At 35.9% G+C, this 17,994-nt stretch overlaps 2 protein-coding genes and 2 long non-coding RNA genes across 4 annotated transcripts; 2 read left to right on the forward strand and 2 right to left on the reverse strand.

Annotated features, from left to right (window-relative positions):
- Positions 1-336: 336 nt before the first annotated feature.
- Positions 337-7,167, reverse strand: LOC142176991 (uncharacterized). The gene is made up of 3 exons (XR_012705773.1): positions 7,083-7,167; positions 1,275-1,327; positions 337-646 (listed from the first exon to the last, which is right to left on the reverse strand). It is a non-coding gene; the product is annotated as an uncharacterized LOC142176991 (long non-coding RNA).
- A 5-nt stretch (positions 7,168-7,172) lies between these two features.
- Positions 7,173-9,475, forward strand: LOC142176992 (uncharacterized). Its single transcript, XR_012705774.1, has 4 exons — positions 7,173-7,309; positions 7,436-7,557; positions 7,645-8,992; positions 9,150-9,475. It is a non-coding gene; the product is annotated as an uncharacterized LOC142176992 (long non-coding RNA).
- A 1,667-nt stretch (positions 9,476-11,142) lies between these two features.
- Positions 11,143-12,662, reverse strand: LOC107760222 (phenolic glucoside malonyltransferase 1-like). Its single transcript, XM_016578239.2, has one exon. It carries the CDS (start codon positions 12,617-12,619, stop codon positions 11,258-11,260), a length of 1,362 nt encoding a protein of 453 aa, XP_016433725.1. The 5' UTR covers positions 12,620-12,662; the 3' UTR covers positions 11,143-11,257.
- A 2,829-nt stretch (positions 12,663-15,491) lies between these two features.
- Positions 15,492-16,611, forward strand: LOC142177060 (uncharacterized). The gene is made up of 3 exons (XM_075245520.1): positions 15,492-15,888; positions 15,969-16,059; positions 16,212-16,611. The coding sequence occupies exons 1-3, from the start codon at positions 15,492-15,494 to the stop codon at positions 16,609-16,611; spliced, it is 888 nt and encodes a 295-aa protein (XP_075101621.1).
- The last annotated feature ends 1,383 nt before the right edge of the window (positions 16,612-17,994 follow it).

Here is a 17,994-nt window from a genome sequence, read left to right on the forward strand (position 1 = left end):
TATAATTGAGATCTACCACATGATCTAGATTAAGAAGAAAGAGTGACAGTCCTAAATACCTTGTAGCGTCCTGCTTATAAGTGTGGTGCACAACACACCCATAAACAAGACACTACTAAACACGGCTTGTAGACTCCCTAGGACAGAATTGCTCTGATACCACTTTTGTCACGACCCAAATCACAGGGCTACGACGGGCACCCGGTGCCTTACTCAACCGAGTACTAACGTAACATATCTTTCTTATCATACCATTATAGGAAAATGGGCCAGAAAGGACGTCATAAGATAACCAGAATAAAAAACAAAAGGGAATACTCTACATAGGATGACCCAATATGTAATACCAACTAATACATATGACATACAGGCCTATAAGACCAAAATGATCACTCGTACACTGAACATACGCCGACGAGGCCATACAATCTTTTATATATATGACATATGTCTACAAGCCTCTAAGAGTACATTAATGTCATAAAGGTCGGGACAGGGCCCCGCCATACCAATAAATACATGTCCAAAGCTTACTGACCAAATAAGTTACTTTAGAGCAAGTGGAGTGTACCAACACCTTCCGCTGTTCTGATAGCCTACTAGGAGGACTCTCAACGTGTCTATCGGGACCTGCGGGCATGAAACGCTGCGTCCCCAGGTAAAAAGGGACGTCAGTACAAATAAAGTACCGAGTATGTAAGGCATGAAAAGTAATATATAATAGATATGAAAGAAGCATGGAGTAAAAGACTCAACCTGTAAGTCTGAATAGCTCTGTGAATCACGAGACATATATAATGTTATGCATATGTGTATAAATGTCATACCATGCATATGTATATGCGTATATAACATCATCATGCCTATGAGGGCATCCCATCATATTATCTCGGCCACTGTGGGCGGAATCATCAATGTATACCAGCTGATCAGGTGGAGGTGCGTATATAACTCCATAGCCTTTCCCCATATCCCATATACATATAATATACGCGTATATAACGCCATCTGGTCATGGGTCAATGTACTATATAAATGAATGCAATGCATAATGAAGTAAGTCAATAAGATCTCTCGGATAAACTTTATCAACTTGCATAATTTTTTGAGACCCATGAACATGAGATATAATAATAAGACACATATGGAATCAACAACGTAGGCATTCCTAGTGCTTCTATGAATAAAGGCATTTATGAAAGTTGCGCGTTTGCTCGTTTCGTTTATATCATATGGATCATGCCAAAAGGAAAGAAGGGATAGCCTTAACATACCTCAAGTCATCAATGCAACTCGACAAAATCTTACGACAACTAGCGCGCCAACCCTAAAACAAAGAAATACATATACAACTTAGATGGCACTAGTGTATCACGTATCTCAAACAATAACTCGATTCTAAAATAAAACGGGAAGTATTTTCCCTGATTTTACTGCTCCCTCAAGTCAACAATAGGCGAGACAAAAAAACAATACAACCCACAACTCGAAAATAACCTACTACAATTCGAGACCTTTAATCCAACAAAAAATCCCAATATACCCTAACACACCCAATCAACAGTTTATCAATTAGCTTGAAATTTCAATGAGGAGTGACCGGCCTACTACCCTATCACATGTGGCATTTCTCCACGCCCATCATCCTTCCAAACTCCATAAATCATCAGCACAATAGGCCAACACGAGTGGACTGCAAAACATCCCCCTAATAGTGAAATAAATCGAACTCACGGCTTCCGATCACCGTCCCATGAGTTTTGACTATTAGAAAATGAATTTATCAACCTTCTTTGATATTTAAAAGCTTAAATACAAAAAGTAGGTATTTTCTTAACTATGAAGTACCTTCCAAAACTCTAACTAAAAAGAAAAAGAGAGGCGGTGTAATGATACTTACGTCGTAAGGATCGTTTTAATGTTATCGCTTCTTGATGGAATGTTGATCTTGCTTGACATTTCTTGGAAAAGTCCTTGGAGAGCTTGAGAGTGTTTTATTGTTTGTATTCTCTGTATATTGATGAGATATAATAAGAAAAGATACACTTATAAGCCCACCGCCTTGATTTTCCAAGCAGGTGGGTAAGGTGCCTGCTTGGCAGCTTGAGCAGTGTAACTTCGGACGCTTGTATCTCTCTATTATGATATCGTATGGACAAAGGGTTTACAGCATTGGAAACTAGACACATTTGGCTTTAAATCTATATAAAGATATCCCTGTAACTCTCAATATATTGGGAGAAAACGGCCTCGCAACCTGGCCTATAAACCTGCCAGTTTCTCCGAAGTGCGACGATGTAACTTGGCGACCCTACTTTAAAAAATTCATATTTCTCTACCCCATTGTTGTATGAATAAATTGTTTTCACCGTAGCAAACTAGGTTCCAAGACCTTCATTTTGGTATGAGATATGTCCCAAAATGACTCAAGTCATCAATGCAACTCGACAAAATCTTACGACAACTAGCGCGCCAACCCTATAACAAAGAAATACATGTACAACTTAGATGACACTAGTGTATCACGTATCTCAAACGATAACTCGATTCTAAAATAAAATGGGAAGTATTTTACCTGATTTTACTGCTCCCTCAAGTCAACGATAGGCGAGACAAAAAAACAATACAACCCACAACTCGAAAATAACCTACTACAATTCGGGACCTTTAATCCAACAAAAAACCCCAATATACCCTAACACACCCAATCAACAGTTTATCAATTAGCTTAAAATTTCAACGACGAGCGACCGGCCTACTATCCTATCATATGTGGCATTTCTACATGCCCATCATCCTTCCAAACTCCATAAATCATCAGCACAATAGGCCAACACGAGTGGACTACAAAACATCCCCTAAAAGTGAAATAAATCGAACTCACGGCTTCCGATCACCGTCCCATGAGTTCTGACTATTAGGAAATAAATTTATCAACCTTCTTTGATATTTAAAAGCTTAAATACAAAAAGTATGTGTTTTCTTAACTATGAAGTACCTTCCAAAACTCTAACTAAAAAGAAAAAGAGAGGCGGTGTAATGATACTTACGTCATAGGGATCGTTCTAATGTTATCGCTTCTTGATGGAATGTTGATCTTGCTTGACATTTCTTGGAAAAGTCCTTGGAGAGCTTGAGAGTGTTTTATTGCTTGTATTCTCTGTATATTGATGAGATATAATAGGAAAAGATACACTTATAAGCCCACCGCCTTAATTCTCCAAGCAGGTGGGTAAGGTGCCTGCTTGGCAGCTTGAGCAGTGTAACTTCGGACGCTTGTTTCTCTCTATTACGATATCGTATGGACAAAGGGTTTACAGCGTTGGAAACTAGACACATGTGGCTTTAAATCTATATAAAGATATCCCTGTAACTCTCAATATATTGGGAGAAAACGGGCTCGCAACCTGGCCTATAAACCTGCCAGTTTCTCCGAAGTGTGACGATGTAACTTGGCGACCCTACTTTAAAAAATTCATATTTCTATACCCCATTTGTTGTATGAATAAATGGTTTTTACCGTAGCAAACTAGGTTCCAAGACCTTCATTTTGGTATGAGATATGTCCCAAAATGACATCAGAAAGCTTACAAATTTAATTTCTCAAAACAGCTCGTTACAAGAAAAATCTTAGCTCGATTTTTCCGCAAACATCATATATACTCATATCATGACTTTAAATTCATTTAAACTATGATTAACAAGTCTCTTATTCATCCTAACTTACTTAAGACTTCGGTAAACCTTTTTTATCCTTGTAGAATGATTTTGTCCTTTTTGAGCTTACATTATATAATCCTATAATGACAATGACGTTTGAAGTACAGGGTGTATAAACATTAAATCACTACATATAATTTCAAAGAGGGTCTCATTTTCGATCTTACATCAATTGACTTACGACGTACTTTCACGTACAAAAACATGAGGTGTAACAGTCTTGGCCATCATGATCCGGAAAATATGAAGATTGGAAAGAAAGATATGAAGCTTTGAAGGATAGATATAAGGATTTGAAGTAAAAGTATGAAGGTTTGAAGGAAAACGTATTAAAGCTTGAAGGTAGGATGAAGATCTCGGTAGAAACCTAAGAACAATTATGAAGCTTTGAAGATCAAAGGCTAAGAGATAAAGATTTGGAAGAGTTGATAGCCGCTAGAGAATTCGAAGGTAAAAGCTAGGATCGGAGAATGGAAGAAGTACAAAAGGCCGGAGCTTTTATAGGAGAGAATGCAATCAATATGCGATGTTTCACATTTAGAAGCGACCAACCGATGATTGACACGTGTCCGAAGTTAGAGCAACACGACTGATGGGACGTTTTGGCTTATTCACCGTCTCGGTTGTAACATACGAAGGAAGGAACCGGGGTTCATCTATCGTTTCCCATAATTTTGGCGAACCTACTCTCTGAGAAACGATGAGACTATCTGTATACGGGTAAACTCGGGATTAGCACACACCCCGAGTTCCCGGTGAGTCAAACGAAGTAAGGAGTATGAATGTATGAGATAGAGACCGAATATGAGAACTCTTTTAATCGAGGCCGGAACGGGGTGCTCGCCACCGGGCCTGACCAGACAACGCCCCCCGAACCCGGAACGAGTTCCTAGACATCGAGAAGTACTACAAACGGTTGCACACGACTAACAGAGGACCGTGATATCCGCAACTAACCGAATATCACGGTGCTGATCTCGCCCATCGTCGGTAGTGTATCAGTGATTGACGTACAAGGAAGATTTTTACCTTTTTTAGAATTATACTAGGGTAAAACTCCCCCACTATATAAAGGAGAAGTTTCTTATTCAATAGACACATTGTAACACACATATCAAGGCAATACAAATTTATTTCTCTACTTTCTAGCTATTGAGAGGTTCATATTTTAATCATAATTTCTTCATACATATTCGGCTTCGAATCGAGGGTCCGGTCTAGGGCAGAACTATTGTTAAACTTAAATCCGAGCCCGGACTCAATGTCACAACTAGTTTGGTTATTTATTTTATCTTTAATTACTTTATCTAACATTCTTGATTACTTGTGTTGAATCTATCCACATATTTTTAAAACCGCGTACAAATTTAATTGTTATCCGTTTTAAGGGTAAACAAGTCTAATTTTGTAACACTAATTTCTCTTGAAGTTTGCAAAATTAGAAAACATCTTTTGTTTTAATTTTCTTAAAATAATTCTTTTAATTTATTTATCATTAATGCAAAATAATTAAATTTAACCAATTTGACCTTTTCAATATTATACTTGTTTAATTTTATGAAGAAAAATCGCCGCACGAAGAGTTTAACTTTGAATAATTAAGTGTATTTGAATTTTTAAATATTTTCATATATCAACAACAATAATAACAAATTAAGTGTAATCCCATAAGTGGGCCTGGAGAAATAGACATTTAGGGTTGCATTGAAAGATTATGCTATCCAAGAAGGAATTACATTAATGAGAATTAAGAATGAAAAGGCTAGATGCACAGTTAAGTGTGCACTGCGGGATGTTCTTGGAGAATACATGCTTCTCCTCTCCCAAATGGAATCACCTATAAGATTAAAAGCTTAAAAGATGAGCATGGTTGCATTAGGAACGCTGGAACGGGGAGAAAATCGATGAAGCTAATTCTACTTGGATTGCAAAAAAGTTGGTGGATATTCTTAGGGAAGACCCTAATATGACTAACAAAGGTATAATGGCAATTATGAAGACCTATGGATTAACACCTCACAGGATGCAACTTTGGAGAGCAAAGTACAAAGCATTAGAAGAGATCGAGGGAAGCCACAAGGAGTCATATGGAAAGCTTGCCAAATATGCTAAAATGTTCAGAAAATCAAACCCAGGAAGTATTTTTAAGGTGCATTATGACAGGCCTAACTTTACTGTTAGTTCTAAATTTCAGAGATGTTTCTTTTCATTTCCTGCTTTAAGGAATGGATTATTGGGAGGATGTAGACCCTTTGCTGGTTTTGATGGTTGTCATCTTAAAGGACCATATGGTGGAGTTTTGCTATCGGCAGTTGCATTAGATGCAAATAATGGCCTATTTCCAGTTGCAATCGCTATTGTTGAGAGTGAACAAAATAAAACCCGGAGATGGTTTTTCTATTGGTTAAATGATTTTGTTGGTGCTTGGCCTCGTGACAAGCCATGGACATCTATGAGTGATAGACAAAAGGTGAGTAAATTATGGTGTACTCCTTCCGTTTTAATTTACGTGAACCCATTTGATTGGGAACATAGTTTAAGAAAAGAGAGAAGACTTTTGAACTTGTGTTGTAAAATGAGGCACATATATTGTGTGGCTATAAATCATTGCATAAAGGTAAATTGTTTCCAAATAAGTAAAGAGGTCATTTTTTTTAGCATGAACTAAAAAGAAAATAGATTCACATAAATTGAAACGGAGGGAGGGAGTATTTATTTTACATATAATATTTTTAGATATTTATACACCCACAATCTGATTTGTTCTTACTTATGTATTTAGGGACTCCATCAAGCATATGAAAAGATCATTCCATTTGTGAGTGGAAGATATTGTGCTAGACATATATATGCCAACTTCAAGGCACAATACCCAGGACTCCTTCTAAGAAACTACTTTTGGCAAGCTGCAAAAAGTTATGAAGTTAAGTACTTCAATGAGGCAATGAAAATGATTAAGCAAATTAATTCAAAGGCGTGGGAGTACTTATCTAAAATTGATAAGAGAACTTGGGCAAGGCATACTTTTGATCCTATGGTAAAGACTGATCACATAACAAATAATATAAGCGAGTCTTTCAATTCTTGGATAGGTGAGTTGAGGGGAAAGCCTATTTTGATGCTTGTAGATGGTCCAAGGGCCAAACTAATGACTAGACTTCAGACAAGATACCAGAAAGGTCGTGGCTGGGAAAGTGGAGTACCACCAACTATAATTGAGAAATTAAATAAGGCTAAAAAGGACTCAAGAAAATAATGCACTTCTACTAATGGGTTTGAGGTTATTGACAAAGATAAACACTATATAGTTAATCTTGATACAAGAACATGTCAGTGTGGCGTATTTCAGATTTCAGGATTACCTTGTAAACATGCTGCTCTTGGTATTGCCCACAAGAGAGATTTGATGGAGGCATACTGTGATCCAATGTTAAAGACGGAAGCTTATCTCAAAGAGCAGCTGATGAATGTGATCGATGTAACTTCCCAATCGAAGAGATCATGTACATTAAGATGTTCGAATTGCAAATATTTTGGACATAATAAAAGAACTTGTCAGGGGGCTCCAGTCAGAGCAAAAGAAAAAAAGGTGCAAAAATTTCATGCCTTGAATTAGAAAATACAATAGATTGCATATATATATATATATATATATATATATATATATATATATATATGTATCATGTATTTAATTTATTTTGTTTACGACTCGAAGGGGAAGGGGTATGGCCGATACAACAGCTCCTAATGCATCACTTAATGGAGATACTATTCCTCCCAGGCAACGAAAGCATGTTGCCAAAAACAAAATCTGTTGCAACTGGACAACCTAGAAAGGTTATTCTATATACCTTTATTGCTTAGTTTATGATACTTACTTTATATGCTATATTTCTAAAACGAAATATACTTTTCACTTTCTAGAGAGGAAGGCCTTTAGAAACTTCTACTTCTGAATACTAAAATGAAAGCGTGGAGGATTTGAAGAATATACCACTGGATGTTCTGATGGACGGAGAAGTCTTTTAGTATGTTGCATTAAATTAAATATGGCTACTTTCTTAGTTATCTAAACATTCTGTTAACCTTTTAAATTCTTTGCTTAAGTACAATGATTACATTTTTGTTGTTTTTGGTTAGTTATATTTAAGTTATTGCCAAATCATTTTACCGATGCTTCGTCTTTAGATATATATCTGCTCATATTATCCGATCAAAAGTTTCCATTGAGATTTTATCTCATGGATATAGACAAACAAGCATATTCTGTCTTTTAATTTCTTGTTGTGGAAAGATGTTGCAACTAGTATACTCAAACAACTAGCATATTTTTCAATTCTTTCCTCAAGGCTAATGGTGTGATACTACAATTTGCTAAGAGTTAAGATGACATTTCAGAGTGATTGATGAACTAAAAACAAGCCTGCACTTAAACAGAAAATATCCCTATCTAATCATGCGTTAAATAATTCATCTGAAACTCAAAAATGTTTGAGGAAACAAAAACGAAGAAATTCAACAACTACTCATTACGGCCACTACAACAAAATTGGCCCATGGCAACACCAGTGGCGGACCCAGGATTTTGTGCAAGCGAGTTCAATCTTAGAAGTACATAACTTTAGTCGTAAAATAGTAGTTGTCAAGTGGGTTCAAATAAAATATTTATACAAAATTTATGCAGTTTTAATCGTAATTTATACATATATACAGTATTATTTTTTGACGAAGCGGGTTCAGTTAAACTCGCTTTCCACCATATGGGTCCGCCACTGCTCAACACCATTTATGTACTACGCTTGAAAATTGTTGCCAAAAATATCTATGGGCATGCTTTTACAAGGGTGACCTTTATTAAGAGTTTTATGCAATGCATTTTAGGTAACACTCGTAAAACGTGTTCTTTATGTATAAAGACTACACACTGTATACGTTGCCTAATGTAAAATCTTTTGAGAACGCTCATCCACATATGAAGCTACACTTTACTAGTATTACTTTTGGTATATTTAAAAGCAACACCGTCCAAACTTGGTGTAAAAGTTTTACGAAATTCATACAAAACTTTCCCACTTAAACGTGGTGTAAAATTATTTCTTTCTTTTATAAGGTTTTTGTTGTGTGAAGAATGGTGACCTTGACATCAAAGGTGCAAAATAGATTTTTCCGACCATTATACAGTCGTTGTTTAGGATCATCTTTTACTGCTTTGGAAACACTTAACCGTATCATTTTCGTACTCTTCCAAGGTGCAATGAATTTCCTCCCTTAGGTATATGCCCCAACAATTAGTGCTTTCATGTATTTGAATCCCTTTAACTTTATAGTATTCATTTGACATTATATATTTGGAACTGACACAGATATAAATTTTTTACATTATTAGTAGGCTAAAACAAATGATGCATCTTTGTTTGTCTCAATTGTAGGTATGGCAAATCAAAGCTACTGATGAGAACAAATAAAATACAAATGGGAAACTTAAGGTCCAGAAACATTCAGAAGTTTCTGCTGGTTTGAACAAGGAAAGCTTACGTGCGGCTTAAATTAATGTGGAGGTCAAGCTTACAAAAACGTATCACTTGCAAAATCAGGAGATGATGCAAATGGACTTAAACCGGCCATGTATCAGAAAAGTTACATGTAGCTAAGGGGATAGCAAATGAGGTTTCTAATAGATGCTAGCTTTAGCTGATTGATGTGTCTAAAATATTATCATGATACATATATTCATTTTTTTAAGGTCATTGTTAGGACGCACCTTTGAACAATTTATTGTATTTTAGAAATGATATATATATATATATATATATATATATATATATTGGAAGTTCATAGCAAGTGTACGCATGAATTGTTTTTGGTTATTTGTTATTTGTTATTTGATGCAGTGGGTTGTTCTAGTGGTGAACACACTCCACTTTCAATCAAGAGGTTGTGAGTTCGAGTCACTCCAAGAGCAAGGTGGGGAGTTCTTGGATGGAGGGAGCCGAGGGTCTATCGGAAACAACCTCTCTACCTCAGGGTAGGGGTAAGGTCTGCGTACACACTACCCTCCCTAGACCCCACTAGTGGGATTGTACTGGGTTGTTGTTGTTGTTGTTGTTATTTGATGTAGTGTTTGAGATCTTTATACTTTAAAAATAATCACAAAATATATGATAATATTATATATGTTTGGTAATAAATATGATTACCGAATATATTATAAAAATTATTTTTATAAGAAAGGTAGCACTTTACAAGGGTTCCTACAGAAGCCACACATGAAAAGGGTTCCTACAAGGGTATGTACAAGCATGGCTTATGTACCGCATATGCCATACTTTTGAAGCGTAGCTTCTAAAGCAATACTTGTAAAGCGTGGCCTTAGGAAAAATATTACGCTCGTTTAGGCCACCCTACAAAGCATTGTCTAAAGTGAAAAGTGTTGCCTTTGATTAAATGCCACATTTTTTGGTAGTTTAGGCCACACTTTTCAAGAGTGGTTAAATGTCTAAAATGTTGTATTGCGGATATTATCATTTCCAACAAAGTCTAATTTAAACTAAACAATATGACATAGACATTAATCGTCCTACTTGGCACCTAATCTTCAACATATTGGAGTATTAAGAGTGAAAGAGAGATGAACTAGACTTACTCGCCGCAACCAACAAAACCAGCAGCTTCCCCCCCTATTGACCATTCATTCAAGCTTAGATCTAATTTCTCTTCCAAACCCCACCAGATTTCGTTGTCCAATAGTTGAAAAACTCATTTTCCTTATATATACCCGTCTTTCATGAATGAGAAGCATATAGGACTCAAATTTAACATCGTTAACCAGCAATTTTGGATGATTTTTCTCTATTTGTTGAATCCTTTTTCTTCTCAGTTCGTGGATATCCTTACTAAAATTTTTTCCGGTCGTTCTCATCAGCTTCATTGTTTGGGGAGTTTCTTATAAAATTTGACGTCGGTCGCCAGAAAATGTTGGTTTGCCGCGAAAAATGAAGTCGCCAATGAACTGGTAAAGGTACAGAAAAGCTACCTGAGACCTTTCAGAAGTAACTAGTTTACTTTGTTTAATGGGAAAGACAAGTTCATACAGAATAGTGATAAGCTTTACATATGTATCTATATTTAAATTAACTTATTATTGGTGTAGGTTTATTTTTAAGAATATGTTAAGTAAGTTATGTTGATAATGTTTTTACTAATTGAAAGAAATTAACATTAAAAGGGGCAAATCTGTCAAATTGTATTTTATTTATATTTATTTTAAATGAGTTTAAAGAATGGTTACAAGAAAATCAAAATAAGAGAGGTAGGCGTAATATTGTAAATCACAAGGGAAGTCAGTGTGATAGGGCGAAACCTGGAGGGAAGTCTCTGAAATTATCCGATAATTTTATTAGTGAAGTAACTTAAAACAAATTGGAATCTTTTAACAAAGTAAACTGAAATATTCCAACATAGAAAGAATATAACGAAGTATCACTTGGACCAAAATCAACATTATTTTGTGGTGAAAATATAATCTTAGCTAGGCTTGCTACAGAACGTTAAGCCCGTGGGTGAAAATAGCAGCAAAAGCATTCATTCGAGCTTTAGGCAAAGACAAGCCAATCTCTAAATCTTCATCTGAGTCTTTAGACTTGCTTAGGGACATCGATACGCCATCACCATTGTCAATAGAAACGAACTCTAATTTTTCTGGTCTTCCCCAACCAAAATCAGCAGCATATAAGTCAAGCTTTGGTGATCCAGCAACTGAAAGCAACCGTTTCGCGTTTACGGTGCTAAATTCTTTAAACCACTTACCATTCAAGATCCATTCCTCATCCTTAATCCTTTTTTGAATGGGTTCTCCAATTAATTCCACAGCAATTGTAAAACCTTCCTTTCCAACTAAGTCAGCATGTCTTGTTCTTGCAATGTACGCCATTAGACAATTACCGAAATAAGATGGATGAATTGGTGGTTTGAATCGCGCTCTGCAATCTGCTACACATACGAAGAATTCCATTTCATTTTCGTCTATCTCTTTCCCTATTGTAGCGCCCTCTGATTTTATTAAACAAGTCCATACATAAGCACACGTTACTGTAAAAGATGTTACATGAGTTAGGTTTGGTCGCCTTGATAATATTAAATTCTTGAGCTTCCTGATGTCATCACGTGTTATAATAAAAGTGGCTCGAACCTTATGAGGAGGAATCACAATGTGATCACATATCTCAAGCTTAATATTCTTCATGACATCCCAATAAGACATCCTTAGTCCATGAGGGTCTTTGATTACGGACCTATCATAATATGGAATGAACTCTTTAGCTAAGAATTGTTCATCTCCGCCGAATTTATTGAGCGAAGCCCATGCTTTTGTGAACCCTGCAAAGCTAGCACCATCACCAGCGACATGATGGTGAGTTGAACCAATGGATATGCCATGATTCGGAAAAAGTGTCACTTGAATGGCCAAGAGCGGGGCTAATAGTACCCCGGGTGCATGCTTAGCGTCTGCCAACTGAGGAACAAAGGGATAAAATTCCTTCGCATTTCGTGGATGATTTCCTACAAGGAAATCAAAATCCATATAAGACTCAGAAAAAATAACAGATACAGAATCCCCAGTTAAATAACGCAACTCAGGGTAACCGCTCAAATCTAGCGGACAAACAACATTGCCTGCTAGGGATATATAGTGTTTGAGAGTGAGGGAGAGCGAATTTGTAAGACTAGGAATAATGGTTTGGACGAATGTGGTTTTGGAAATAGGGAACTTGTAGAACAGAATCCGCCGCATACGATGGAAATTTAACCATTGAAAATCAAAATATGTAAGAGGGAGTGTGAGTTCAGCTACACTGCCCGGAGATGGTGCAATTTGACATTGCTCAATCACTAAAGCCATTGCGTTTTTATTTAAGAGAGCATTCAAAAATGCTAAAGGCAAGAGTAATATATTGTAGAAGAAGAGTTGATGTATTAATTGTTCATAGTATGGCTATGTTAAAGAGGTTTTATTTATATAGTCGAGAGTCGAGGAGACCTTATAGCAGTGGCGCGGATGTAGCATTATAATTACGGGTTCAATTGAAACTATAACTTTCGCGTTTGAATATAAATTTATGTGAGAATTCATTAAAATTATAACAAATAGAAGATATGAACTTATTAAATATAATGACTTATTTGCTAAGAACCTTAAGCGTTGAATGCATAAAATTTAAATTCCGGATCGGCACGTGCTCTGAAAAAAGGGTGCTATTGCAGAAAAAATAAAACACTGCCTTATAATGGGTTGATCGTGGGTGACCTTAATTGGCTTTGTCGAGTAAAGCCAGCTTATAAATCATGGTGTCTAATAAATTAATAGATATTCTTGATCATTGCTCCATCATCTTGTGTATTTTGAAATTAAACTGGTGGACATGTATGTCCAATATGGCAATTAAGAAATTGCCTGTGCTACGGCTACCTACATCCATATTCAAATAGCTTAAATAATATAAACAGTTAATTATATATCACATGCGTCACATGGATGTTGTATATAAACAGCTAGTGCAGGCAATCTTGCTGCGTCCAATTCAATATATGTTTATGAAAAATATAAGAGGGGGTAAATTATTCCAGTTTTGAACTTTAGTCGATTATTTTAAGAGTTAGTAATCTAACTATTATTTTCAGATAAGAATGGTTAAGTAAAACAGGTATATTAATTTGTTTTAAAATAAATTACACCAGACAAATTTTATATTGGTTCGGCAAGCTTACATCCAATTCCCTTAGGGTACTTGGGAATTATATCTGGACCAGTTTGAGTTTTGTGTTTGAGTACAACTTCGGGTGATTTTCCTGGGTCACTACCAAATAGTTAGTTTTGACTCGCTCACCAATAATGATCCTTTCATTTTCACCTATTCACCAAAGAAACGATAACCCAAACAACTCTACGTTTCTTTTTTCTCACTTTTCTTTGGCAAATTGTTAATAACCAGAAATTGAGAGGAAAATAAGTTGAAAGAATTAGGGCTTATTTAATGGGGAAAAAAATGAGCTCCTCATTATGAATAAATTAAAATCAGGAAAATTGAAATCACTATGAGCCCGTTTGGACGAGCTTATTTTAAGTGACTTTTAAGTCAAAATAGTTTTTAAGCCATAAGTTAGGAATTTTAGCTTTTTACTTGTTTTTGTAATTTTAGCTTAACAATAAGTGCTTAAAAGTACTTTTTTACTCTATCCAAACACTACAAAATGGCTTAAAAGTTATTTTGGAAAGCTTGGGATTTTTTCGTTCATATACACTATTTGAAACCTTATTACAAATAATGTCCATATTTTTGAATTTACGCGACCTAAACACGGTTTAGCTACATAATTTATACATTTGTTTAAATTAGAATTCTTTCTACGATAGTCTTCCTTATTTAGACGCGGGATTTTGGGTTCGCTTAGAGATTTTACTGACGCAATCATCGCACCATAACCAAGGCAATATATTTGTAGAATCCTTCCATTACGCATATTTTCAACGGTTATCATCACATCATAATCAAGGCAACATATCTTTAGTATCCTTCTATTCTATGGTTTTCTCTGGTTTTCCATAAACAAAGGTTTTGAACAAAACAATCGTAAACAATTAGCTACAATTGAATTGAATTTCGCGACATAATATCAAAATTAGCGATTATGCTTAACCTCAATGGTCGGTGGGATAGCGTTGGAAGATACAAAGATTTTGATATTGATGGAATTGTAATTAATGACGATTCAAATTATAGTCAATTGAATTCCACAATTGCAAAGCATCTAATGATCGATACCTCCGCAAAGATCATCGAAATCAAATACACTGTCAATGAACGTTGTCCTCCAATGGAAATTCGAAGCGATATGGGAGTTCAAGTGTATATGGAGACGAAAAAGGATAACAAAAACTTAGAAATATATCCGCTGTGTATAACAATGCGTGATTTCAATTTGGAATGCAATATGTCGAATGCGAGCACAATTGCAGGTTTGCTCTGTTTTTCCAGTGATGATGTTTTTTTAATTTCAAGTGTTTTATAATTTTACTACAAATTATCTACAATTTTACTACATAACAAATATAGTTCAACTGTTATGTCTCTGCAAGCATTCTGTCAAATACTGAACACATGAATATACAAAGGTCTGAATTGCTATACTTTTAATTGAGTGCATGTTCTTCTGATTATCGTAATACTAACGTGGTACAATTGTCAAGCAATTTTAATACAATTGGAGAAGTATCAGGAATAATGAAGTTGATTGATATGCAAACATCTCCGGCAATTATGGAATATGAAAGTATCATCATAACAGAACATACGCCAAATGTAATTGAAGTAAGTCAAGTTTACCAAGACAAGCAAATAATTGTCAGTGCAATGAAGCACTATTGTGTCATGAATAGGTTTCAATTTAGGGTGAAAGGTCTAGTGCAAGAAGGTAGGAACATTTTATTTGTCAAATTCATATTGTGCATAAGTTGTAGACTTTTTATATATAGATTGTTTAAGATAAGTTTTTGTGCATAAACAACCTCGTATTTTGTAGCTACAATTTGCATAATATTTTTTGAATTATTTTTATTCTATAGCTACTGCCTCGTATGTGTTGGGGACAATTGTACGTGGCACTTCAAGTCCACCAGCATAAATGAATCAGCATTGTTCAAGGTTCAAAAATTCAATAGCTTGCACACATGCTCTTTAACGGACAACACATATATACAAAGCAAACCTACTGCCATGGTAGTCAGCATGGTGATGCCAAAATATGCGGATCCTAAGATAATATACACACCAATAGACATACAAACTGACATATTGTCGGATCATGGTGTGAAATTAACATACATGCAAGCTTGGAGAGCAAAAGAAAAGGCTTTAGAATTTTTGAGAGGTTATCTTGTTGATTCCTACAGTCGCTTGCCGAGTTATTTGTATATTCTGGAGAAGACTTATCCGGGGACGTTAGTGAAATTGCAGAAGACTGAAGATGTCTGTTTATTGTATGCATTTGTTGCACTTAGTACGTTCATCAAGGGTTGGGAGCATTGTAGGCCAGTTATAGTAGTTGATGGCACCTTCTTGAAGTCGATATATAGGGGAATCATGCTAACAGCTAGCATAATGGATGCAACAGGTAATGTCGATTAATTGTAAAAATATTGTTATAAAGTTGTTTTGAGACTGTATTTTTTATATTCTCAAGTTTTATTACAGAAACTGAATTTCTTTTTGCAACATGTGTGAAAGGTAGCATATTACCACTAGCATACACCGTTGTTGATTCAGAAAATGACGCATCATGGAGGTAGTTTTTGAGCAATTCAAACATGCATATGGTGAAAAACTAAATATGTGTGTTGTTTCGGACCGGAGTGAGAGTATCTTGAAGGCAACATCTACTGTTTATACCGGCATGCCATATTATGCTTGTATGTGGCATATTTGGACAAATGTAAGGTCAAAGTTCAAGAAGGGTCATCTAAAGTTAAGCGAATTGTACTTTGCCACGGTACGATCATACATGCTTGATGAATTTAATGAAAGAATGTCACAGATTGAAGAGATCGACACACGTGTTAAAGTATACCTATATGATATTGGCTATCACAAATGGTCTCGGGTACATGCTACGGTGAACAGAACATGGACGATGACATCAAACATTGCAGAGTCATTGAATGTGGTAACCAAAGATGTAAGAGAGCTTCCCGTAGTAGAACTATTAGAGTACATGAGGACTCTTCCTGAACGTTGGACTAATGAAAAGTTATTGAATACAAAGGGTACATTCGCATACCTTGGGGGAAACAATACAACAAAGAGTTGGACGACAACAGGACATTATCGCAAAAGATGAGAGTAAGCTAAAGCCAATAACATCAGATCATTGATTCCATCAAACTAAATATATATTGTTAATTGTAGAAAAGTTATTGTATAATTGTAGTTATTTTGTTTTGTATCTGCTGCTGACAACTTGTTATGTGTTTGTAATGAAATTGTAGGTGAGGGCTTCAACAGATTACATTCATACTGTGATAGATAGTGTGAAGCACTTCATTTTGTTTGCCTTCAAAACAAGAGATATACTTGTGGACAATTCCAGCTTGATGAACTTCCTTGTGCACATGCTTTGGCGACTTTGAGGCACAAGAACGAGTCTTATAAAAAATATTGTTCTCCTTATTACACGAGGGAGAGCCTTCTGCAGACTTATGAAATACCAGTAGACCCGCTGATTGACGATAGCAAATGGAATGTGCCACAACATATAGCTGAAGAAGTAGTGAAGCCACCCACCGGGAAAAGGCAGCCAGGGAGACCTCAAAAACAAAGATACAAACCATATGATGAAGTAAATGCAAAAAAGTACAAGGTTTCATGTGGAAACTGTGGACTAGAAGGGCATAATAAAAGATACAGTTTAAAGTTTTTTTTTTACCAAGTATTGTTGATGATAATCTATCCTTTAAGACATATGAAGTTGTATTTGTTCTGTTCTAGAGAATTATTGTTGTGGTGTAATTGTGTTGCTAATTTGAATAAAGATTGTGTCACGACCCAACTGGAAGGTCACGACTAGAACCCGGGCCATACTTGCCGAGTACCAATGTACATTTTATCTAACCTTCCTTATTATCTTTAAGGGCCGACAAGATCAATATAAATGGTAGACATGGATCATGAACATCCAACAATGAAAGATAATGTCATGAACATACATAACATGGGACGACAAGACTGTCAAGAAACTATATATAAGGTACGAGCTACCATGGTGCCATGAAAGACTATACAACAAAAATTAGCCGACAAGGCATTCCAAACCATACATGAGTCGACACCTGTCTATGAGCCTCTAAAAGAACATAAGTGCTACAACATTGCCGGAACAGGGCCCCGACATACCCATAATGTCTATAACAAAAATGCATACCAAGACCACGGCAAGTCCGGAGAAGGGATCTCGCCAATAACCGCTGAACCTGATAGCCTACTGTGATGGGGGAGCTGCGTCTACCCGTCTATCAGGACCTGCAGCACGACATGCAGCGTCCACAAATAAAAAGGACGTCAGTACGAATAAAGTACTGAGTATGTAAGGCAGGAAAGCATAAGTAAGAACAATAATGTAAACAGTGATAGGGAATATACAACCTATGACATCTGGGTACCTCTGAGGGCTACTGACATGAAATACATGATACATACATATATATATACATAAACTTTTAAAACA

The sequence above is a fragment of the Nicotiana tabacum genome, chromosome 23, assembly GCF_000715075.1.
Source record: "Nicotiana tabacum cultivar K326 chromosome 23, ASM71507v2, whole genome shotgun sequence".
In the NCBI taxonomy this organism is placed as follows: Eukaryota; Viridiplantae; Streptophyta; class Magnoliopsida; order Solanales; family Solanaceae; genus Nicotiana; species Nicotiana tabacum.

Coding starts and splice junctions, on each gene's coding strand:
- LOC107760222 (XM_016578239.2), bottom strand. CDS start 12,619: ATGGCTTTAGTGATTGAGCAATGTCAAATTGCACCATCTCCGGGCAGT.
- LOC142177060 (XM_075245520.1), top strand. CDS start 15,492: ATGGTAGTCAGCATGGTGATGCCAAAATATGCGGATCCTAAGATAATA. Junction 15,889..15,968: donor TAGCATAATGGATGCAACAG/GTAATGTCGATT, acceptor GTTTTATTACAG/AAACTGAATTTCTTTTTGCA. Junction 16,060..16,211: donor GAAAATGACGCATCATGGAG/GTAGTTTTTGAG, acceptor GACAAATGTAAG/GTCAAAGTTCAAGAAGGGTC.